The sequence below is a fragment of the Chiloscyllium plagiosum genome, chromosome 42 (assembly GCF_004010195.1).
Source record: "Chiloscyllium plagiosum isolate BGI_BamShark_2017 chromosome 42, ASM401019v2, whole genome shotgun sequence".
Taxonomy (NCBI): Eukaryota; Metazoa; Chordata; class Chondrichthyes; order Orectolobiformes; family Hemiscylliidae; genus Chiloscyllium; species Chiloscyllium plagiosum.
In genome coordinates, this window is record NC_057751.1 from 9,645,201 (window position 1) to 9,669,886 (window position 24,686).

Here is a 24,686-nt window from a genome sequence, read left to right on the forward strand (position 1 = left end):
GGAGGACTCGCCAGAGTCGAGTTCCTATTCGCGAACAGTTCCGTCCATCAAGAGCAGATGTCACCAATCACCGGGATGCGTTGAGGGCGGGTGTGAACTCCTCGGACATCACATCCGGTGTTAGTTTCGGCTGGGTCGATCGGAAGCGGATACGCAGCTGATGGCTCCTCTCTTGTAAATTAGTGTTGTCGTCGGTTACCTCTGTCGGGGTTTCGGTGATCAGTCGCTTTCTCGCGGCGGCCCGGGCCGGGAAGGAGAATGTATGGACACGCGGGAGCCGGTCTGGCAGGATCGCGCCGGCGTCCTGGCGCTGGGGGAGCTCTCCCGAAGCAAACGGAGCGGAGCTTGGCATCGGCGGTGCCGGGCGCGCTCTCGGTGACTGCGCTGTGCACGGCGTTGGCGGAACCAGCTTGGCTGCGCGCGCACGGGGGCATGTGCCCCCGGCAGGAGCTCGGGGTCGCGGATGTTCTGGGACGCCTGGACTCGGCCCTGCTGGAAGGTAATGGAAGTGGGAAGGTGGGGTTTAGTGGGCGTAGGAGGAAACCCAGAGGAGAGGGCGTTGCTGAGGCGTCGTTTCGGTATCGTCTGCGAGGGCAGGAATGCAGATAGTGCTTCCTCTTTGTGTCTGGATGTTGGACATCTCAGTTATTCACTGTCCTCCCTCCCACTGTGAAATAGCCTGTCCATGTTGGGACTTGTTGCCTCTTTATGATACTGAGAAAAATCGCGCAATTTCCAACGACAGTATGTCCCAAACCAGGAAGCGCAGGCAGCAAGGTCCCAGGAACAGATCATGCATCTGACATCCGTTTCTTTGAGTTTATTAAGGACTTCACCGAATCCATATAGTGTGAAAGCAGGTCACTTGGCGCAACGAGTCCACACCGCTGTTGCGAAGAGCGCCCCAACCCAGATGCCACCCGTCCCCTGCATTTTCCATGGTTCATCCACCTCACCTGCACATCTCGGAATTGTGGCGGATTCTGGAGGAAACTTATGCAGACACTGGGAGGAAAGTACCAACTCCACGCAAACAGTCACCCGAGGGTGAAACCGAACCAGGAGGAGAAAGTGAGGTCTGCAGATGCTGGAGATCAAAGTTGAAACTTTATTGCTGGAACAGCACAGCAGGTCAGGCAGCATCCAGGGAACAGGAGATTCGACGTTTCGGGCACAGGCCCTTCTTCAGGAATGAAACCGAACCTGGGATTGGTCAGAACTCTCGTGATCACTACTACTTGTTCAAAATTGTGCTTTGGAATATCTTGCTTCCACCTGAGAGAGGCTTATTGGGGTTTAAAAGGGGCCATGTCTGAGTACAAACACTCAATCCATCAATGGAATGTGAATTTTGGTTGTGAATCCAAGAGTGGACTTCAGCCAATAATCTGTGACTTAGAGACAAAAATCCTTCCAAAAAAGTCACAGCTGACATGAAACTCAGCTTGTGATTTCAAGTAAGCATGGGCGGCACAGTGGCTCAGTGGTTAGCACTGCCTCATAGCGCCAGGGTCCCAGGTTTGATTCCAGCCTCGGGTGACTGTCTGTGTGGAGTTTGCACATTCGCCCCAAGTCTGCGTGGGTTTCCTGTGCGTGCTCTGGTTTCCTCCCACAGTCCAAAGATGTGCAGGTTAGGTGAATTGACTGAGCTAAATTGCCCATAGTGTAAGGTGCATTAGTCAGAGGGAAATGAGTCTTGGTGGGTTACTCTTCAGAGGTTGTGCCAAAGGGCCTGTTTCCATGCTGTTGGCAATCTTAAAAAAAATACAAATTGCTGGAAAAACTCAGCTTGAGCTGCACCTGTTGAGCGAAATCAGGGTTCACATTTCAGCTCTCGTGACCCTTTCTCAGAAGTGCTGATATGGAATTCCTTTTATAACACAAATGTTTTCATAAGAGGGAAGACCTTTCAAATTTTAAACATTGAGTAGGAGTAAGTGGAAAGTTATTGTCTGGTGAAAAGTTAATTCTAAGTCATTATTCGAGTTGCTTCTGTGATGAATTCTATTTAATCTGGTTGTTGATTTACGATGTGAAGCAGTCTGATACTCATTTCTTGTTTCCACAGATTATTGTATGAATCCTCAGACTGTGCTCCTGCTGCGGGTCATTGGTGCCTTTTGTTTCCTGGGGATTCTTTGCAGTTTGTCTGCTTTTCTTCTTGACGTGTTTGGACCAAAACATCCAGCGTTGAAGATTACTCGCAGATATGCCTTTGCTCATATTCTCACAGGTGCGACCAAGTGAAACTAGATATTTTTAAACATGGTAGATTAATTTGGCTTTGTTTTGAGTACTTAAAACACCATTATGCAAGTCACTTTTGAAATGATGAATACATCTCAAAAGGAAGACATTTTTTAGTTAGGGAATCAGAACATGCAGCATCAACATGAAGTGCAGAAGGACTCATTGACTTCTTTCTTCAGTGCTGCTGTTGAAGCGCATGAGGAGACCCCTCATGTTATCATAGTTGTTATTTATTTTTCTTTTGACTACATGTTTAGAACTTTGAAAAAATGAAACAAAACTGGCAATGCTAGAGAACTGAAACAGAAACAAATTGGTGGTTTGTCTGGGAGCATCTGTGGCGAGAAAGCAGAGTTCATGTCCAGTGACTCTTCATCCAAACATGCTGATGGAAAATTGCTGTTCGTATCATCTGGGCCATTAGGGATCGGGAATAAATGCTGGCCCAGCTAGAGAATGCCAATGCCCCATGAATTAATTATTTAGAAAAGGTCCTCTGTGTTCCATATATAGAACTAATTAATCACAATTGTTTTGCCACTCCCACTGTTTTGTGCAGAATTGTCCCATATTTTCATAAGGGGTAACGATTTGGGAACTGGATATGTTTGTCACCCATTTGCAAAAGATGACATTTGGCGCAATACTAAACACAAATTTCTGGAAAATCCCAAACCAGAAACTGCAATTCTAATGAGTAATTTAAAATGGGCATTGAAATGTGTCCAACAGCAGATCTTTTCCTTTTGGGGTTGGAAACAAATTTGAGATAGGCCACTGGACCCAAACCTCATTCCTCAGGGAAGGGAGTGGGAATTTGATTTGGTTGAGTTGGAAACAAACACCAACCAAAACGCTTGGCCCGATTGATACATTTTCCCAGCGAACTTAAATGGATTTGGGAGAAAAGTGGGCACCAGGAGCAGGTTGCCTTTGAGCTTGTGCTCTTGCAACCTGCTTTGTGGTTATAAATTTCAAGAGGAGAAAATAGTGGCCATGAGTCTCCCTCGCTGTGAACCTCTGTTTATTACAGCCCTGTTCCACTTGTACACAAGTTTGCTGTGACATCCTCACTCCATCCCTTGAGCCCTTCCAACCACCAATCATGAGTGTGCGTCTTCCTGCATGTACAAACTCAGTTGATACACATCATTACCTTTCCTGACTCATGTATACTCCACTCCACCTCTTTCCACCCCCCCATACACTCTTCCTCCCTCCCTCACATGTTTTGGAGTGAACAATGGCTTTGTTTGCAAAGCTAGCTATCTTTGATTTAGACACCAGTTGTTTCCCATGTTTGCTGCTGATTGGTTCACTAAATTGTCTCTGCTTGGAATGCCATTCCCCTGGCATAATTTTCCAATTCTGTTTGGAATCTTGGCAGCAAACTGCATGTTATAAACTCGTTGATAAGGAGGAGTTGACACTTGAAAGTTATTAGAATTTTGTGCAAGCACCCCCGATCCTTGCTCCAGTCACCGTTTTTTTTTTAATTACCTACAGTTCTGCAATGTGCTACAGTGATTGGATTCTGCTACTGGGCCTCGGAATTGATCCTCGCTCTTCAGCAGCAACACAAAAAGTATCATGGTTCCCGTGTCTACGTCACCTTTGCTGTTAGCTTTTACTTGGTGGCAGGAGCTGGGGGAGCATCCATCTTGGCAACAGCTGCTAACCTTCTCCGACACTACCCAACTGAGGAAGAGGAACAAGCACTGGAACTGCTGTCAGAAATGGAAGAGAATGAACCATATCCAGTGGAATATGAAATTGTCAACCAGTTTCAACCTCCCCCTGCCTACACCCCCTGAATTTCAGGACACATAATTTTCTTTTCTCCAACTTCACTTCACTTGACTGTTCAAAGTTGTTCAGTGGAATTCTCAACCTCGAGCACTTCACTCCAACTTCTCATTGTCCTTCCAGCTCGGAGGCCTAAAGCTGTGATCATCTCAGCTACTAAAACATTGGTTTTATTTTCAGTGAATCAACTTGTTCAGACATGTTATGATGCATTTCTAGGATTGGTGAGACAAGAACCTGGGTATTCTGGCCCAGAGGTAGGGATACTACCACTGAGCCATAAGCCCCTGTGAATGTTTTTGTGCTGTTCAGAGGTGATGAGACCTTTTTTGAGTGAGTTGGAGTTGACTTCTCAACAGTGATCATACTTGTTAAAGAGGCAGTACCTTTTTAACTTCGGAAGGCTGTATTTGATCACTTGTGACGTTCAACATTTTATAGACTTCAAATCTTTTCGTGCTTTAAATAAACTACAATTATGTGCTTTTGTTATTATTGTTTTGAATACTTAATACTTCCAAAACAATTTGATTCTGAAACATGTCCATGTTCTTGTAAAAGGATTTGAAAATTTTTTGCCCACAATTGAATGACTATTGCAAGACGCCGCAGTCAAAAGGATACTGTCTCTGATTTCTTAGTCTGAAAGTGAGCTACTGCTTGTTTGCACCTTCGTATTAAACACTTGCATATTTACAACTTCACTTATGTAAAACAAGGAAATATCTGAACGAGGAATACTTAACACAGAGAATAAGGGAGCCTTTGAGAAATCTTCTGAGTGAGGTAGGGAAATGTACAGTTCACATTATGAATTTGGCAGGCCTGTGAAGTGACCAACTGGGATTAGTTTTGTTTTAGTTTGTTCAGTTGTTTTGTTTGAAGTTTCTGTTCCCTGTCCCAATTATCATATGGGAAGAGGAGGAAAAAGCACTAAATCAGATCCCAAAGAATACTGTTATTAGCTTTTAGAATAAGGAGAACACAACAAATTTCGAGTGTGGATTTTTAAATATTGTTAAATTCTGCCTCATGACGTGGTTTGGCAAAATGTCACAATTGTTTAAATGCACGGAAGCAAAAATCTATCACAGGGAGCTTTTCAACGGGAGGATAGTTGATCACAGAAATCCCAGACTTGCCCATTGAGAGACAATTGCATTCTTCACACTTAGAGTTTTCAAACATTGGCAAACATCAATTAAGGATTAGGTTAAATTGGGTATTTTTATGTTATACCAATTAAAAGCACAAAGCATATATTTTCCCCAGAGATATTGCACCCATCATCGCTAGTTAAATCATTGTTTTTAAAATCATCATTTGCATCTCTTCTGGGATACCTTAACTTTCGACAAAAGATTTTTCTTTGGATCCACAAGGCAGTTGTGTTATAAGGCAAGGGAGCACTTTCACTTCCTTGAAATCTATCTCTCTTAGTTTGAGAGACAGGATGACCTGCTTAACCAGAAATACAACAGCCCCACCTGTTGTTATTTTTCAGGCATGCCTTTGTGGTAAGTGATGTAAATTAAACAAGATTGTCAACCACAAATACACACACGTGTTGCAGAATGATTCACACCCAGGCTGGCTAATTACTTGTGGACCTTCATTTGTCACTTAGTATAGTGTCTTACTAGCTTTGTATCTTGAACATGAATGCACTTTAAAATGATGGAAGTTGTGAAACTGGACTAAGAAGAACAATATTGGAAGTTAAATTGGATGCAACAAATAGCAAAATATCCTACTTCTGGTCAAATCAAGATCATTCAGCATTCCCCTAACCAACTGTTACTTTTCTCAAGTAACAACCAGCTGTTGTGTAATTTGTAAATATCCCACCAATTTTACAGGAATCCACAATGTTATTCCCAACAATCTCAGAACAAGTGGGCTTAATCTTCTCCATTACAACCAGGTCTGACTGACAGCAATCAATAAAATGTATAGAATTGGTGCCAAATCTTTTGCGTGCTGTTTGCTGAATCAATGCAGTAGGAATGAGTTGTTAGTAGTACATGTCTGTGCCACTAATGACTTTTAATAAATATTGAATTACAAGCTGGATGAGTCACATTTTTGTAAATATCCCTATGTATGATCAACATCCAAAGCAATACTTAATTTGTTGCAGTAATTCACAAGCCTCTTTTCATAATTTAGCTTGTGATTTCCTAGCCCCATAACCATTTTCTGGTCCAGTTTGGCAAAATGATCTCTGTGTCTGTTCTGGCACATGTTTCATCTGCTGGTAGAAAGACATGTGTCTGCACACTTTAAGGAATTTGCAAATGTTGGCTTGGACATAAATTGGATACAAGAAACAGCCTCCATAAAATTTGTCAATTTGGTTTCTATTGTTAGTATGTGTTGATGATTATCAGGCACATTTTAAATCTTTTTAAAAAAAAATGAAACAGCTATTTCTCTGACAGAATTTGGGTTTTTTTCCAAAAATACTGAAGGGTCATGAAAGGAGTTCAAAAGAAAAGTCACCAGATTTGAAATATTAAAAATGCTTTCTTACCCCTAGTTGGTACCACACAATGGAGGTGCTCGAGGTGTGTCCCTATATGGAATTGCAACCCATATAACACCAGTGGAAACAACAAAAGTAAATGGGAGCACACATCTGTAAACAAAAGCCCATTTTTTCACACCTTCCTCAAGCACAGAATCCCTATAAATGTGGAAACAGGCCCTTCAGTCCAACAAGTCCACACAGACCCATTCCCTTATTTTTCTACATTTCCGCTGACTAATGCACCTAACACGACAGGCAATTTAGTATAGGCAATCCACCGAACCTGCATATCTTTGGATTATGGGAGGAAACGCACACAGACTCCACACAGACAATTGTCCAAGACTGGAATTGAACCTGGGTCAGTGGTGCTGTGAGGCTGCAGTGCTCACCACTGAACCACCGTGCCACCCCTTTGAAGTGAAGCAGAAAGGAAAATTTAAATTGACTAAAATAACTTATCGATTCTTATTCAGATATGCGATCTCTGATGCCTGGGCCAAGTGGAATGCAAAATTTATTTGCTAAAGACAACCACTGTATCATAAAAAACAAATACCCAACTACATACTACGTAAGATGGACTATGATTGTACTTGAAGGACGTTAAATTACCAATTTATCGACAGCAATGTGAACACAATCAGGTCATTTAAAAGTTTTCCATTGGCTGGTAACAAAATGAAGAACTCATTGTTACTTTTCTTTCTCTTCTCTCCCTCTCTCTCCCCCTTCCCCACCCCATAATCAGAACAGGTCTTCCACACACCTCCATCCCCAAATCACCCACAATATATTTTCACCTATTATTCACCATCAATAAATTATCCACGTTTTGCAAATGATTGTACATAAAGCCCGTTCAGGGCAATGTAGGCCAGCAAAGGTGATGGGGAAGGAGCTTCATGACCAGGGAAAAATGCGCTGGTTAAGTGCACATAACAGGTGTAGAAGGCCCAGATTTGAACTCGTGAACCTTTCTTCCAATCCATCGACCTGGCAAAATGCTTCAAAGACACAAGTTCATATTCCACCACTACAGCTTAGCATGTTGATTTTGTGAAATAAATTTAAACGAAAACAATCTTGATCAGAAGAAAGCATAATTAAACTACTGCATTATTATGACTGCCTAAGTAATTCAATAATATCTTCAAGAAAAGGAAATACACTATCCTCCCACAGATTAGCTTACAAGATCCCAGAGTGGTTGTGAATGACTTCTCTCGAAAGCCACTTTAGTTGTTAATAAAGCAGTTCGAAACAATTATGATGGGCACCAAATACTGGTCTTGCCTGCAATGCCCCTACCTTGTCAACAAGTTAAAAAAATCTTTATTCCATTTTGTTTTACAAAAACAATGTCTAAAATATAAGTTTAAAATAGAAAAGAAAAATATCCATAGAAAAGTTCGCTCTGCAATATTCACAAGTGTATTAAATCATTTATCTTCAATGTAAAACCATAATTTCAATGCTGAAAACTTGTCCATTGATAGACTAAAAAGTTATTTATGCAAATGAAGGAGAAATTATGCCTCAGGAAAGCATCCATGGGGTCATGTAGCAGGCATGATCCAAGGTTCACTGTCTCAAGAAAAGATTTACAACTATGTACAGCTGATCCAACCTCTGTTTTACATGTATGTACAGTCAGAATGTCTTCAGATTCCTTGCCTGATGATAACATCAGATAAATCTTCCTTTCCCTCGATTGCAAGATTCTGTAAGATAATAAAACATTGATTTAAACTTGCATGCCACCATACAACCCAAGTGTGATCCAGTTCTCTGCTGCACAAGAATCTTGATGCTATTGTCTGTTGTCAGCAGGTTACAAGGGCAAACCTTGCAACTTAACTTGTAACTCATGTTGTTCCTTCACTCATGCACCACTCAGTGAAATTGTGCCAGATACATACCTTTTCATTGGCTAAATGAAGCAAACAGGCAAATGCCATAGGAACAGACAGGTTCTTTGCCATTGTACTCGGTAATCTGTCAACACAAGAGAGTACAAATTAAACACAAGTCTGCATGGATATAATCAGAAGTGCAGTGACATTGGTATGATTGGATCAAGGTTCAGGACACATTTTTAATTTCACTAAGGCAGCTGGAGAAAATAAACTGCACAAACACATCTCTAATAAAAAAAAAGTCTCTGCAATGACTATAAAAATCTTTAATTGTACCACTCCATCTCATGCACAAATGTGTCATGAAAGAAAAGGAAATCTTTTGCTTCCTTCATCTAATCTCAACTCCATGTGACGGCAAACTTGTTCATCCTGGCCTTCTTTTTGAAATGGCCTCGTGAGGCATTAAGTTTTAAAGCAGAGAAAAGTCAAGAGAGCAATTAAACTGAAGTGTTGACCTAAGCATTGGATTATTAAAAACAAGGCAGATCCTCCCAGATGACCCACCAAAAGTATGGGAAGTTTCAGTTTCCATCATGAGGAAGAACAAGGGCAGTCATTGCAAGAAACACAGTCTGCAACTCAACCGCACTGCCCCCCCAAAAATACCCAATGCTGGCAAAACTCAAAGTCTGGCAGCATCATTGGAGAAAGAAATGGACTAAATGTTTTGAGTTGACTGTCCTCAGTTCTGAAACTTGAATTCTATTTCAGATATTCTTCAGGTTGTGCTTTTAAAATTATCAATTGGACCATTTGTGACTCAGAACTGAAGGAGAAAAGATTGCATGGTTCAGGACTTGAATGTAATTCTCTTTCAAGAACCAGTGTACATTCAGTCACATGCCTGGGATTTTTCTGTGCTGCAGTCATATATGGTTCTAATCAAGATTCAAAATGATCCTGGAGTGAATTGAGAAATGGCACATTTCCAACAGTTCACAAATCCATCCAAGGTAAAAGAAGCAAACCTTTCAAACAGATTCTTGGTGATGTTTGTGAAGCTTTGCTGTCCTTTCACCGTCATTACAGCGACTTGCAGCTCCTCAGTCACTCCATTCTGTTTAGTGAACAAGAGTCAACTTGTTTACGGTATCCTGCTCAATCTCAAATTAAGCTGTAACATTTGAAGCCAACAAAGTACTGTATCCCAGAAGCAGCATCATTATTTCAACAGAGTTACAATTTACAGGTGTTGCCAAACAAGTCAGCAGGGAACACATCCCTACTGATGTGGCACCTGTGCAGTCATTAGTCAGACAAACAGAACTTGTACCCAGAGGAGGAAATCACAGTTGCAGAGTCTCCAGATCTAAACACTGAGAACCTTGAACCAGATAGGTGCAGGGGTGTCAGGTCAGGAAACCAAAGGGAGGCTGCTGTGTTTGTGAGAGTTTTGTTAGATGGGACAGAATGTGTTTGGCGGATTAGAAAGGTGTATGGTAAGCATGAACAATCTCCCATGAGAGAGGAGCATTCCAACACATCATCTTTTCCTCAGGGAACCCAAGCAGGCTAATTTGCGACTTTTGTTCCTGCACTAGAATCTCAACCAGACTTCAAAATGGCACTTTAGTGGAAAGCAACCCTTTAGTGGCCATTTCAGGGCCTCAACTGGGCAAGCCACTCTTGGCCTTGCACACTCGCTCATCACCTGTTGCCAAGTTAAATTTCTGACAGGTCAGGAGAGGTGAGTAGATGATGAAAAGGACACCAGATATTTTAGGAGTATCTTAAGTTGGCCTTGAACCCACAACTAATGAATACTAATAATAGGGGCATATTTTAAAATATCCTTCAATCCATTGGGTGAGTTCATTGCAACTGACCAAGGATGCCCTGAAAGAAGCCATTTATTAATCCTCTTGAGTACACTCCTCACTTTTCCTTCCGTGATATTTTTGTTTTCAGTCAGGAGATCCCACATGTTCTGTTTCAGTCTTTTCACATCCATCTTTTTTGCTGTCTTTGAATAATTCAATAGGATTTTGTTGACCTGAAAATGAGTGTAATTTTCAGTTAGAATTTCAAAATTGCAAGATCCACCACATAATAAGGTGGAAAAAGCCATTGGCCTGAAGATCATGTAAACTGTCACTTTGTTGTTATGTAAAACTCTTTCCTGTCACAAACCTTGCAAAAAACTCTTTCCTGTCAAGTAAATATATGCCAGTTCTGCCAAAAACTTATCAATGGTTAATCCTTCACTACTTAGTACGAGCACACTCTGTGAAATGACATGAAGTGGATTGGCAGCAGCAAACCTCCCCAAGTAAAATCCTGTGACGATACTGTGCATTAAAGAGAGATTTGGTCTGTGTTGTTTCTCTTCGAGAGGTGTTGTCACAGTGCTGGAATGTCTGCTTTCGAAGCAGTGGGTAATCAGTTTTGAGGTCCCTGAAATTATTTTAAAAATTTAGATGAAAGAAGCATGAGTGGATGGAGTCAGGCTCACACAAATCCAGGATTTTTGTATTGCTTTCTTTGGGGTTTGGAGTTGGCATTTGAAGCTAATAGATACAGCCCTCTCTGCTGTGAGATTGTTTGTTCCTTTCTCCTGGACCATAAAGGATATGGCACATCAAGAAAATCTATTTTGCTGAATTTGCCTTGCCAAGAGTGTTTTTATGGGATGCTGCTATATTGGAACAGTTGGTGATTAGTAGTTGACATATCATTTTATTCAGTATTTCATTAGAGGTGAAGTTATGACAATTTTTTTGTTTGTAATATTAACTGTGGTGTAAGAGTAAATTGTATTTTGCTTAAAGTCACATAGTGGACCAATCAAATCATATCTGGAACACAGCACGTGCCACTTGCTTTTAAATAAAATAACATGTTAGGGTCGAGGCTATCTCCTTGATATACTTTTGAAGAGTTTGGTCTGGTCCATAACAGGCCTGGCAGAACCAGGTGCCAGCTGCAAACAATTCTTCCAACCGTTAACAGTTGTGAGCCATCAACAAGAACTTTTGTCACTGTCACTAATATCCCACTGTAAAGGCTGCTGAAGCCTCAAGAACTCTGCTGAAATACAAAATAGCTCATCCCTACCCCAGCCTGAAATACACAGCAAAATAACTTGAGAGTCTTGATTATAGGTTCTAAACCACTCACTTTCTGAGGCTCTGCCACTAAGTTTTCTCCTCCGTAGGTTGTGATGTTTAACCCCTTTCCATCCAGTTCCAAACCATTCTCATCTTGCTCCAATGCAGCATCAAAGGAATCATTTGCAGCCACAAACCCATCATGATCATCATCACTATCAGGCTGTACAAAAAAATAAGAAAAGGTAATCATGCAAAATAAAGGACGAGTTGACCAAAATTCTTCACAAGGAGCATGAGCAATAAACACAGACCTGTGTTCTAGGGCAGAAGTTTGATGTGTCGTTGGGATTATTGTAATCATAATCCGCAATTCCATCATCTTGATCCGTGCAAATATTTTCTTTCACAATCCGCTTTACCTGAAAATAATTTCGATAAAATCTTTCAAAAAGTGATGAAATCAAGGGAAGTCAACAATCAAAATTGGGACCCTTACTCAGAATTTGACCCTAGGATCTCAGCATCAATTTACATTTTTGGTCTTGAGAGGTTTGCTATCCATCAGTTATTGATGGTCTTCCCTCAGTTCAAGAAGAACCCTCTCTTATCAATCACTGTCAAACTGGTGAAGTAAAGGGACTTCTTCAATGGTTTAGCTAAGAGAAAGCAGAACTATTACATTCCATGCACGTCATGCTGAATCAAACCTGCAAGCACTTAATGGAGCAGTGTAAAGAAAGCTTCAGACAGAAACACACACACACACACACACACACACACACTCATGTCATCCTTTTCACTCTTGGAATATTTTACCTCGCCAAAACCCTGGCAACTTCTGCCCTCACTTCTTTCTGCCACTAAACAGCATGAGACAATCATTCTTTCAGGTTCCACTCCAGTAAAACTGTGGGCTTGTTCAGAGAGGTACAGCTTATAAAGATAGGTGATCATGTGGGCAATTTTAAAACGGAGCCTAACTCCAATTAGTAACATCTTTTTGAAAACCTTTAAGGTGCATCAACTCATCCATTAATATAGTGTAATATAGCAGATTTTTTTGACTTGAATCATGTTTCATCAGTTTTCATTATTGGAAAATGTGCTCTAGTTACCGTGACACTAGGTTTAAGAAACAACCGGGTAATATTGTCTGGATCATAATGGAAATCTGTAGGTAGCGTTGTCAGCTTTCTACTGCGTCGATCTAATGCAGCTTTTGAAATTGTTGTGGCAGCCTGGAAAAAATATCAAAACAGTAATCATTTGGACACAGGACATCTTGTCTATCCAATACATCAAATGAGTTATAGCCAAAACAGTGAAAATACCTCATGCAAGGATTCTCTCTCCGTTCCATGAGACAAACCACAGCCCAGGAAATACACTGAATGTTTGTACACGTGTGCTGATATGTAGCAATGAGGCATAATTGGAGACAGTTTGTCTTGGATGTACCTCTCTCCATCGCCTCTTATGTCCCTTCACCATGTGTGACTCATTTGTGAAAATGCATTATTCGCTTCAGGTGATTGCACTATTGCACATGCATGTATATTAATGACCTGTAGTTTTAATGCAGCATATTAACAATTTCTGTTCAGGAATTGAGAGGGAATGCTAACCATTGCCATATCTCTCATATATAATGCAATACCACTGCCAGTGTTGCAAAGTAGTCGTCAATATTTCTGTCATTTCTCAATATTATACCTCTCAAACATTCTTACAACATCTATCAATTCTGTTCTTGGATTCTATCAACTATTTTTAAAAGCCAGAGTCATCATGTCACAAAAGACAACCATTCAGCCAGTGTCGCTGCTTGGTCTTTACAAAGAATGCTGACAGTCACATTCACAGTTGTGTTCCAACAGCCCTACTCTTCATTAAACCATGTCCAGTAAATCACAAGTCTGGAACTTAGAAACATCCTTAGACGTTGCTTCCCCCGAAACATTTGTAAAGTTAAGCTTTATTACTGGTTTCCTGATTTCGATTTAAACTGGATCGGTAAATTTAAGTAAAAAATTATTGTCCCCTGTTCTAAATGCTTTAATCTTGTTATACTAACCCTGGTCTCTCTGAATTGAATCTCAAAATTGATATCTTCATTGAAGTCAATTTCAAATATTTTCTTAGCTTGCTTTTTCTTATTTTGATTAGCAATTGGTTCTGCCAGAAACAAAAAAAGACAAATTATTGAAGGTGCATTGAATAACTTAACATTGATTCAACAAGTGCAGATCATATTTTTAACACCAGTGCTATTTTGCATACAGTACTCAGTTACATCTTGTGCATGCATTAACTTCAGCCAATTTAGGAGTAGTTAGTTTAGAAGCTTCATTAAATCAATGGACTTTTTGTGCATTATGGAATTAAATTTTCCAATAAAAATGAATATATTGAAGAGTGACACAGAAATCAACCACTGAATTCTTTAACCTTCCCCATCATTTGCTAAGTGTCGGGCTGATCCAATTACTGAAAAAAGATTAGGGAATTAATTTCAAATATTTATTTAACCACAGTGAAACAAAAATGCTTAAACTTCAGCATCTCTGGCAAGGAATTCAGCCATGTACATCAACTACACCCACCTTTTTGTTGAGGTCTGAAACGCCAGTGATTAGGACCTGCCCACATCTTCATGATTCTGGGGCTGAAGTAGGAATATTCCCCTGGGTGATTTGACAGCTGGACACAGAGGCTGTTGAAATCCACATCTGACAGAGGAATGGTTTCTTTACTATGAAAGAGATTAAGTATGTTAATCAACTATTTTCAACTCAGACCAAAAGACGTTTGGTCCCAAGTGGTACTGCTCCTACTCAGATCTCAAAATAACATGGATTAGCTCTTTCAGCGACCCTGTTAGTTTTCCTTCAAGAGTTTACTCAATTTATATACAATAAATTTTGATATGTACTGCTTGTGCTTTACTAATTGCTGTGACTGATCAATGTTTCTCGAGCTTACAAATCACCCTTCTTACCAGCCTTGACCATTTGCTATGATGGAGGATTCTTGCTGGTTCTCAAAATCCTGGTGCATCAGATCTCCAGCATCATCACAAAGATCTCCATCAAAGTCATCCACCACAGGGTCATGGCTTCCCAGCTGACCATGCGCAAATTCTGGCTCTGCATTCATATCGAATAAGTGGTCACTTTTCTTGAATTTTTCCATTATTAAAGAAACAGCCTGAGGAGGAGAAGAAGAAATTGCGTACTTTTGGCTGTGCACTTACTCACAAGAATATCAATCGACTCTATATAGTTGATTATGATCAACCTTAATGATTTGGAGTTCAAAATAAACACAGCAGTACACCACCTGCAGCATGAAACAAAAACAACCTGCAAGCTAAGGAATGTGCACACACAAAGTTTAGCCATTTTATTTTGCTGAAAACATTGAAGGCATTGTCACTGTTTAATCAGTGATGGACTTCTCCTGTACCTGATTATGAGCCTCACTGTCCCAATTTGTAAACTGAAAATCTTCTAATGAAGGACAGATCTTCTTGTCATCCAAAGACTGCTGAAGGCCTGTTAGAAGTTAATGCAAACAAGAAATAAATTGAGAACGATGTATAGTTAAGCACAATAGACACAATGCTGAGGGGCCAGCATTAAAGCTGACGTAATAAACATCAAAACATAGTCATAATTGTTGAGATCATACAAAAGGACAAAGCCAGTAAATTATTGTAACTGGATTTATTCTAGTGCCGTTTACTCAGCTGATCTCATAATGTCTCCTGTAAAATTAGTGACAATGCACCTGAACCAACTCTGTGGCACATGTTGCAAGGTGATATGCACCAAGCTGCGCAGGACTGCAATGAGTTGCATTTCAGCATGAAGCTGAAGCCAGATTGTTCCAACACAAAGCAAGGTTCTCAGTGTAAACGATGGCAACTGCAAGCTAAAACAAAAGGGATGCTTTTGAGGAACAAGTCAAGTATAAACCGAACTGGCCCTCTTGGAATTGATAACCGATTCACATGTCTTGGCCAGGTCCCTGCAGGAAGAATGCCACTTGGAATGAATGTCACAAGATCTTTTAAAATATGGGCTGTATGCCAGATCAGGAAAGCAAAAATGAAGAGAATAAGATCATCTGTTGACAAAGGTTATCAACAGAGAGATGCATAATGACCGTCCAATAGGCACCAAAACTTTCAGGGCAAAAGTGAGTACTGCAGATTAGAGCCAAGAGTGTGGTGTTGAAAAAGCACAGCAAGTCAGGCAGCATCAAGGAGCAGGAAAATCGATGTTTCGGGCAAAAGCCCTTCCTGATAAACATAAACTTTCCTGCACCGCGGGTGCTGTCTGACCTCCTGTGCATTAGCAACACTTAAAAGTTCACTTCATTTTATTAGTCACATTGACAATCACAGTCTACCAACTAAACAAAGTGCCATGAAGAAAACAAATACTTTTGCTGTTCTACTTCGAAGCAGCAGTGTGACTATTGTGACAATGATGAGAGAATACAACCACACACAATGGATCTCCCTTCAGTGAGGAGGAGAAAAAGATATGGAAATGAATAGTTTGTGACACCAAACTTATGGTCACAGAAATGTTACCATGCCATATCATTTTTTAAAAAACTTGCCTCCAAGGTCAGATATCTCCACTTGGTCAATGGGCAGCAACTCTGGTGGAGGACCAGTATCGATAAGTTTGGCATCGGAATCAAATAGCAGCTCAGCAGTGTGTCCATAGGTCTGCAGATTAACCATGAAAACCCCCACCGCACTGCATTCATCAAACAATGAAGCAGCCTTCTGGAACATTGGATCAATCTGCAAAATACAAGGTGTTCATTAAACTTAATTGGCATTTCGATTTTTTATTTGACTTCTTTAGACAAAGATGTTTTTGTCTTCTTTTCTTCATTTATATTTTACTAAAATATTAGAAAATGCAAGTTGCTTTTCATTCTTCACCTCATCAAGGTCATAAAGAAAATTTATCCATTTTTAATATAATTCGGACTCAAATGATTTCATGGACCGTGGACCACAGAATTCAGTAAAACAATACAAGACAAGGAAATGAACCTATTCAATTTCTTGATACATAATATTACAGCTCAAAGTTAATGCAAATATATGAAAGCATGCTTTCTGTTCCAGATTAACGTTCAGGTGATATTTGTGACATGGTTCAATGTTTGGAGTCAAATTAGACAGGGTTCAGCATAGTCAAAATTCCATTGGGCAGCCTGTTGACCCTTTCCACTTAAAGCAATTCCTTAATGAATCAGAGAGATTTGTGGGATCTGTTGAATGTCTTGGCCACCTACATTAAAAAACAAATTAATCTCACCTCAAACTTCATGTCACTGACTCCATACGTGATGTTGCTCAAGTTCTGCTCAATGGTTTTGTAAGAGTGCTTCCTTTTGTTTTGCTTCTGAGGGCCTTTTGAATTTTGGCCTTCAGAAGACTCAGGGTTTACCTCTATACACAGAAAAAGCAGAAACATAAAAAGCTAGAATGCACAGATGGATGATATCATTTACATCAAGGAAGCCTGAACACTTCCCAATTCTCTAATCTAAACATATTCTTTTATATCTTGAAACGGGGCTTAAAAGAAACCGTATTTCTCAATAAGATAGGATTGGTCTCTCATTTTCTCACGATTGCACAAATGATATCATGATGGAACAAAATTTTAATGAATACTAAAGCTACGTTTTCCTTTCAAAATAGGTTCAAGATGTACATTTGTCCTTACTCACCAGTTCCTGGCTCTTCAGTGTTTTTTCCAAGGCCCCCCAGGATTCTGAACACATCCGAATGTACTGCATCCACTCTCACAGCATAGATCTTCGTACTGGCATCCAAGGTGCCAGCTGCCATCTTCGATCAATAGTCAATACACCAGGTTAATAAATTGGTCTCATACACGCAGGTTACAAATTAAATTATTCAAAGTATATTTGCTGTTCACAATGTCCTCTGCTTTGTATTGGAGATCCAATGTAGACTGGATGAACCCATTTGTAGTACCTCCATGCAGAGACCACCACCATCACCTGTCCTCGCCTCCCACTACCCCATCCACCAACAGACAGCTTCATGTTCCATGTAATTTTAATTCTGTACCTTGATACTACTCTGCCTTTTTGACTGATGATAAATTACTGTGCTCCTTTGAACCTGAGCCTAAGTTGAAAGAACACCATGTCATTTTTCGTCCTAGCATGAAACATCCTTCTCGACTCAATATTGAGTTCAGGAGGATCCAAGATCTCATAGAAAAGACATTCAAGGGAGCAAGGATCATAACATGACAGAATTCCACATTTAGTTTGGAGAAGACAAGAGTGGATTTCAACTGACACAAAGGCAACAGAGAGCATGAAAGCCAAGTTCACTACAGTGATCAACAAATGAAGTTAAGGGATGAGTCAATTGAGTGCAGTGGCAAACATTTAAAGGATTTTCCAAAATATGAAAAAAAAATGTTCCAGTGCCAAAATTAAGTTCAAAGCCAAGGATAAGGAGAAAGGTTAAAGATACTAACAAACTTCAAGAAAAAGCATATAATTGTGCAAAAAGAGGAGACAGGTCAGAGGATTGAACTATTTTTACATTCTGTCCAAAGTTTTAAAAAAATTAATAAGCACAGAAAGATTATCTGCAAGATAAGGCCAGCAAGTTATACAGGAACACAAGGCAAAAGTTTAAGAGAATCAAGTTCAACATCCACACTGGAATACAAATAAGAAAAATCAAAGGAGTTGCCCCTCTGCATCTTGGCCTTGGACCAGAACCATTAAAGATGAAACAAAGTGCGGGTACTTCAAGCATACACAACCAGCGGTTAGAATTCAATGAATACTTGCATGATTACAATGATCTTCAATACGTTTCTGAGTAATAACTATGAAGATGTTCTAAATTTGCTAAAACACTCACATCAACACACTGCGCACATTGGCAAAGGTCTTCTTTGAGCAATTGTCTTTGCATTGCGAAGAGATCAATGTTCTACTATCAGCAAAGGTGACTTTATCAACCAACATTTCATACCTAGTGGATGATTTCACATCACCTGCTTCTCACTTCCAGAGTTTTTGTTTGCAGAACCCAAGTACATCAGAGTTTTGGAGAACTATCTACGGCCTGAACTTGTCGCCAGAAGATGACATATTCAATAACCCACAGACCTAGCATGGACAGAAACCTTTGTTGGATCGCCCTGGAGGGACACAGGAATAGTTGTCGGCCATTCAGCCCACTTAATCTGCTCAGCCTTGAATACAATAATGGCTAGTAAAACACTTGAATGCCTTTTATCAACACTGTCCGTCTAACCTTTTACGCCAATCAAATTTGGAGACACATAGTCACTGGGAAAAAAGGCAGGAATCATGCAGAATAAACTAAAATTCATATAAGTTGTGCATGGTGTTGCAATCAAGAGCTATCCCTACTCACTGGTTTAAGACACGAGGTTCCAAGATTTGCCAACCGAGGTATTTAGAATGGATAATACCACAGAATACAACTTGGGCCCTTATTCTTTACATTTGCAGTAGAAACAAAATGAATAAGATGCGTCACGAACAACAACTAGAATTAATAGAAGTCGCTCAAGTCACATCGTGAAGTCACATAAGTCTGAAAGGTTAGTTCGATCTTTTGACTGAATCACACGAGAGACATTACAATCGTTCCTGCTGTAATACACGTTTCCTCAATGGGAATTGGCTATAATGCAATTGAAGAATTTAGACCATTATTTGTACAGCGCGAACTTTCCTTCACTGTATTGGCTATAACGCAATTCCAGTCCCATTGTTTTAAATGGTGCTTCGATTATGTGATTTTCTTATAACACGGGAATCACACAGGAACGCAACTATTGCATTATATCAGAACAGACTGTACAATAAAGTAAGATGTCAAAAGTCTTTCTGACCTTGAAGTTAGTGAGTTCAGATTCCTTCTCCTTGAGGAGGTCAGCCATGTAATCAATCAAATGAAGACCAAATGCATTCTTTGTGGTGATTTTCTATGAAAGTCACAGAATAAAGAGTGCAATTAGATTATATTGCAACAAATTCAAGTCTGTTGCAGCTAAGTTTTGATGTTCAGAGTACAAGCCACTTCCTTCATTGGTCCAAATTTCTCCTTGCAACCTGACTCCCATTTACTCATACTCATGAAATTGTGACATCCAGGGATCTGGTAGTGTAACTCAAGAGTGATCTGATAAAAATTCCATGTCATGTACAGTCCTTACGTCTTTCCTCACAGAGACTCAGATGAACACTCTACAAAACTAGTTGCCGCTTGATGAGTGCAAGGGTCGGTGTTGGGTCCACTGCTGTTCATTTTTATAAACGACCCGGATGAGGGCGTGGAAATGTGGGTTAGTAAATTTGCAGACGACACTAAGGTCAGTTGTGTTGTGGATAGTGACGAAGGATGTTGTAGGTTACAGAGAGACAGATAAGCTGCAGAGCTGGGCTGAAAGGTGGCAAATGGAGTTTAGTGCGGACAAATGTGAGGTGATTCACTTTGATCGGAGTAACCAGAATGCAAAGTACTGGGCTAATGGTAAGATTCTTGGTAGTGTAGATGAGCAGAGAGATCTCGGTGTCCTTGAAAGTTGCCACCCAGGTTGACAGGGTTATTAAGAAGGCATACAGTGTTTTAGCTTTTATTAATAGACGGATCGAGTTCTGGAACCATGAGGTTATGCTACAGCTGTACAAAGCTCTGGTACGGCCGCACTTGGAGTATTGTGTGCAGTTCTAGTCACCGCATTATAAGAAAGATGTGGAAGCTTTGGAAAGGGTGCAGAGGAGATTTACTAGGATGTTGCCTGGTATGGAGGGAAGGTCTTACGAGGAAAGGCTGAGGGACTTGAGGCTGTTTTCGTTGGAGAGAAGGTTGAGAGGTGACTTAATAGAGACATATAAGATAATCAGAGGGTTAGATAGGGTGGACAGGGAGAGCCTTTTTCCAAGAATGGTGACAGTGAGCACGAGGGGGCATAGCTTTAAAGTGAGGGGTGATAGATATAGGACAGATGTCAGAGGTAGTAAGGGTATGAAATACTGTGCCTGCAATGGTAGTAGATTCACCAACTTTAAGTACATTTAAGTCGTCATTGGACAAGCAGATGGACGTACATGGAATAGTGTAGGTTAGATAGGCTTCACGTTGGTATGACAGGTCGGCGCAACATCGAGGGCCGAAGGGCCTGTATGGCGCTCTAATGTTCTATGTACTACTTTTGCAATGAACATACGTATCAGCATTTTAACTATTATTAGTTTCTCATCCCACAAATCAAGTTTGATATTTTTTCTTGACGGATCCATGATCTACCACAGGTACTTCAAGAAGCAACGAGAAACTTTCATGAAAGAAAACACATTTGAAAACAACTAATCCTTTCAGTGGAGAAATGGCCAAAAAAGTTCAAAACCAGAACATGAATTTTATCCAAACAATGGTCAACAAAATGAACTATACTGATTACTTTTGCATCGGAAGAAATGTCACAGAAGACCAACATGGCACACAAAAAAAATCCAGAAATAAACAGCACGACATCGGGTTTAAACCTAAAACCCATCTACCATTTCTCAGGTGCTGACAGACCTTTTATGTATTCCCAACCCTTTCTTTATAGTTCATGTTGTAAAAGCAATTTCCAGTTTTTAAGTTAAATGTCCAGTTAAATTGTCTGAATTCCTTCATTGCGAAAGGATCCATGTTTAGCAAAACAGACACCTTCTGTCTTTATTATATAAAAGATGAAAATAGATCAATTTCAGTCTAGAAAACAAAATAACCAGCAAAATAAAGTTTCAATCTATTCCCTTCACAGTGATTCAAATCATTACCCCTCCCTACCAAAACATGAAATTTCATGTCACTGATTTCCCACAGTTCTTTTCTATCTGTACTAAGTCTGCTCAAGTAAAAGCTCTCAATCTAAGAACATTGATTTTCTCAGCTTTTTAATAATCTGAACATTTCTAACCAAATACACGCAGTCAAGAAGGTGCATAAACTATACTTTTCAATTGCGGTACATGTGCCAAAACCATTCTAGTCTTTTTCTTGAAGAGGACATACATTTGTTTTGGATCCCATCAGGTTTCATCCAAATCATGCAAAAACGTTTGACTCTGGATTTTCTAAACTCATATGAACCCTGAGCCAAAACAACAATGTGCTCCTCAATGTTTATTTCACTTGTCACAACTATCATATAAAAACACATCTTCCATTGACCGTCTGACACATCCTGGATGAGGTCCTAATTCCAGAATTATGGCCCGACCGAGTGCTTGTTTTTAAATCCTTTAAGAAAAAAATCACCACCTCATATGCCAATACTTCAAAATTAAAATTCTAAAAATGATACATATTTAACACTTTACATGAAGATTGGTAAATGCAGTCTTGGGATTCACATCTTAGAATACAACACATGATCAGAATGTTGTTAGCAGAAATAGTGACCCTTTCAAAAGTGATTCAACAAGCTCAGTGTGATTACTATCTTAATCAAACCAGACTAGAAGCAAAAGTAGGCCATGCAGCCCATCAAGTCTCTTCTGCCAATGAGATCAGCGTTTATCTAATTATCTTCAACTGCACTTTACTGCCTTATCTCCACAACCCTTCATTCCCCAACTGACTAAAATCTGTCGATCAAAGCCTTGAATATACTCAATAAATCAATATCAACAGCAGTGCCACAGGAAAGAATTCCACAGTTATTCCCCTCCGAGAGAAGAAACTTCTGCTCAACTGTCTTATATGTGCAATCCTTTATTTAAAGATTATGCTTTCTGGTCCAAGACTCTCACACAAAGCCAAAAGTTTACCTCTCCAAATGTACTCTCTGTATTCCCAAATAATCTTGTATGTTCCTGAATTTCACTGAGTACAAACCCGACTGGCTCGATCTCTCCTCATCCCTGTCTATATGGTACTCGTTAAGTGAATCTTCTCTGGATTGCCTCCAATGCCAGTATGTCTTTCCTGACATAAGAGGCGCAAAAATGTTCACAATATTCCAGTTGCGGTCTGACTCTTGCCTTGTAGACTTCAGCAATATCTTCCTACTTTTCTACTCCATTCCCTTTGAAATAAAGAAGGCCAAATTTCCATGAAACCATTCTGGTGCTGTCTGATCATAACATGCATTTCTAAACACACTGCTATTACTGCCTTTATAATGGACTCTGATACTTCTCAATAACATTTGTTAAGTTAACTGGCCTCAAGCTATCTACTTTTTTGTCTCCGTCCCTTCTTCAATAATGGTACTAGGTTGGCAGTTTTCTAATCCTCTGACACTTTTCCACAATCAAAGGATTCGTCGAAGATAACTCCCAATGCATCCACTATCTCTGTAGCTACTTACTTCAATATCCAAGGATGCATCCCATCAGTCCATATTTGACAAAAGTGTACAAGAAGCCTATTTCCTTTCCAATTTTAAACAAGTTTAACATTGTGAAGAAAAAACTGGATCAATTATGAAGTCAGAACAATGGTCAACATCCACTTACATTTTCAGAACATAGTTTGATGCAGGTAGAATAGTGTTCAGATATCTGATTATTTGACAGCTTGGGTTCAAAGGATTGTGGAGTCCCCCTGCAACAATGAATGACAGTCAGAATGAATTGTCACAAGGTCAAAAGCTACTCGCTCCCAGCTCAGGATCCAAACAAACCTTGAATCAAGAATTTTGACACATCGCAAGAGAAGGAACCTGTAATGGGAATTAGGAAGGGTCTTGCAGAACACTGTGGGTTCAGGACCAAGCAAAAAAAATGTTCACTCAGGAGCAATGATACATAAATACATGCTGGAATGAAACAGTGCAATGAGATGTACCTTGACACTGGGGACATCAAAGGGCTTTCTGTGCCACTTAATTGCAAATCTGTCACTTTTGAGCGTCTTCTCTCCCTCCTTTCACGTTCATCGTCATTTGCTGCAACATCCATTTTTGCAGAGGTCTTAAGACTCTGAACAGCCTGTCGCTTTGTCGCTGGAGAAATAAACTTGTGGTCAGTAGACCCTACTCGAGACACTGAAGTTGAATAATCCATTTTGCCCTGTGAGAAACAAGTACAACATAAGAACACCAAGGCAAAGTTTCACACTCAATCACCATGTGAATGGTAACTCAGCACATCGGTGACATTACAGTGGAGGTTTTGGATCGACTTTTTGTTATGATTTTCATTTATCTTCACGACTTCGACACTGGCAAGCATCTCTTGAAGTACAAGCGGTGTCAACGAACCTCGGACACCAAGAAATGCAATTGGTTATGGCAACCGGAAACAAGTGAGATCCTTGACAACAAAAACAGAAATTGCTGGAAAAGCTCAGCAGGGAGAGAGAAAGCAGCATTATGGTTTCGAGTCCGGTCGCCCTTCTTCAGAACTGCTGACTGTGCTGAAGAAGGTTCACTGGATTCGCAACTTTGCTTTCTCTCTGCAGATGCTGGCACGCCTGTTGAGTTTCTGCAGCAATTTCTGCTTCTGGTTCAGCTTCCCAGCCACCCGCAATTTGCACTTTTACTATGCGAGACGTCGGGCGACTTGTTTCAATCACGCTCAGCGGGATTGAATTTCGACCATCCCGGCCTTGCTCAGCCTACATCGACCGACCACTCGCACGATCCGCCCGGTGTTGGGTGCAAACATTCACACCCGATGCGGATCGACGACATTCGCCTCAGTTTTTCTGACGGATGGAGGCCTAGTTTTATCCGCCCGCTCAAATCCAAGAAGCGAACAATGAAAGAAACCCAATCTGCAGCTCTCCGCACATCGTCCGGGCCCGCACCGACCTGAACAATGTGGATGGCTGGTTATTTTTACCCCCCCGCCAACGGCGTTGTATTCCACCCGAAGGCCGGGGTCTCGCTCGGTTTTACCGTTACTGCGATCCGGATTTAAAAATTCCCGCGGCTCGACAGTGCGCACGCGCGGCTCTCCATCCCCCGGGGGAGGGGATGCGGCCGAGCGGCCCATCGCTCCGCGCACGCGCAATCCTCCAGCGCACGCCCCACCTCCCCCGCAGGGGGTGGTGCGCAGTAGCTGCCT

The 24,686-nt window shown here is 40.6% G+C and overlaps 2 protein-coding genes across 3 annotated transcripts; one reads left to right on the plus strand and one right to left on the minus strand.

Moving 5' to 3' along the window:
* The first annotated feature begins 84 nt into the window (after positions 1–84).
* tmem127 (transmembrane protein 127) lies at positions 85–6,127 on the plus strand. The gene is made up of 3 exons (XM_043681335.1): positions 85–499; positions 2,069–2,233; positions 3,757–6,127. Exons 1-3 carry the CDS (start codon positions 259–261, stop codon positions 4,062–4,064), a joined length of 714 nt encoding a protein of 237 aa, XP_043537270.1. The 5' UTR covers positions 85–258; the 3' UTR covers positions 4,065–6,127.
* Positions 6,128–8,197: 2,070 nt separating this feature from the next.
* On the minus strand, positions 8,198–24,579 carry ncaph (non-SMC condensin I complex, subunit H). Of its 2 annotated transcripts, none has more exons than XM_043681336.1 (18): positions 24,518–24,579; positions 23,464–23,687; positions 23,133–23,220; positions 19,511–19,603; positions 17,322–17,442; positions 16,904–17,037; positions 16,188–16,377; positions 15,024–15,112; positions 14,557–14,765; positions 14,162–14,310; positions 13,633–13,733; positions 12,674–12,796; positions 11,870–11,977; positions 11,626–11,778; positions 10,388–10,501; positions 9,477–9,565; positions 8,509–8,584; positions 8,198–8,310 (listed from the first exon to the last, which is right to left on the minus strand). In XM_043681336.1, exons 2-18 carry the CDS (start codon positions 23,679–23,681, stop codon positions 8,251–8,253), a joined length of 2,115 nt encoding a protein of 704 aa, XP_043537271.1. In that variant the 5' UTR covers positions 23,682–23,687; positions 24,518–24,579; the 3' UTR covers positions 8,198–8,250. The 2 variants fall into 2 exon arrangements, with proteins under 2 accessions (XP_043537271.1, XP_043537272.1); XM_043681337.1 differs by having other exon boundaries at positions 24,431–24,518.
* Between the last annotated feature and the right edge of the window lie 107 nt (positions 24,580–24,686).

Bases quoted from the DNA above. Each gene is read 5' to 3' on its own strand.
- tmem127 (XM_043681335.1), top strand. From the start codon at position 259: ATGTATGGACACGCGGGAGCCGGTCTGGCAGGATCGCGCCGGCGTCCT. The intron at 500-2,068 runs GTAATGGAAGTG...TTGTTTCCACAG, and splicing joins GGACTCGGCCCTGCTGGAAG to ATTATTGTATGAATCCTCAG. The intron at 2,234-3,756 runs GTGCGACCAAGT...AATTACCTACAG, and splicing joins CTTTGCTCATATTCTCACAG to TTCTGCAATGTGCTACAGTG.
- ncaph (XM_043681336.1), bottom strand. From the start codon at position 23,681: ATGGATTATTCAACTTCAGTGTCTCGAGTAGGGTCTACTGACCACAAG. The intron at 11,978-12,673 runs GTAACTAGAGCA...AATTATTTTCAG, and splicing joins TTCTTAAACCTAGTGTCACG to GTAAAGCGGATTGTGAAAGA. The intron at 9,566-10,387 runs GTGAGGAGTGTA...TTCACTAAACAG, and splicing joins AAAATATCACGGAAGGAAAA to AATGGAGTGACTGAGGAGCT.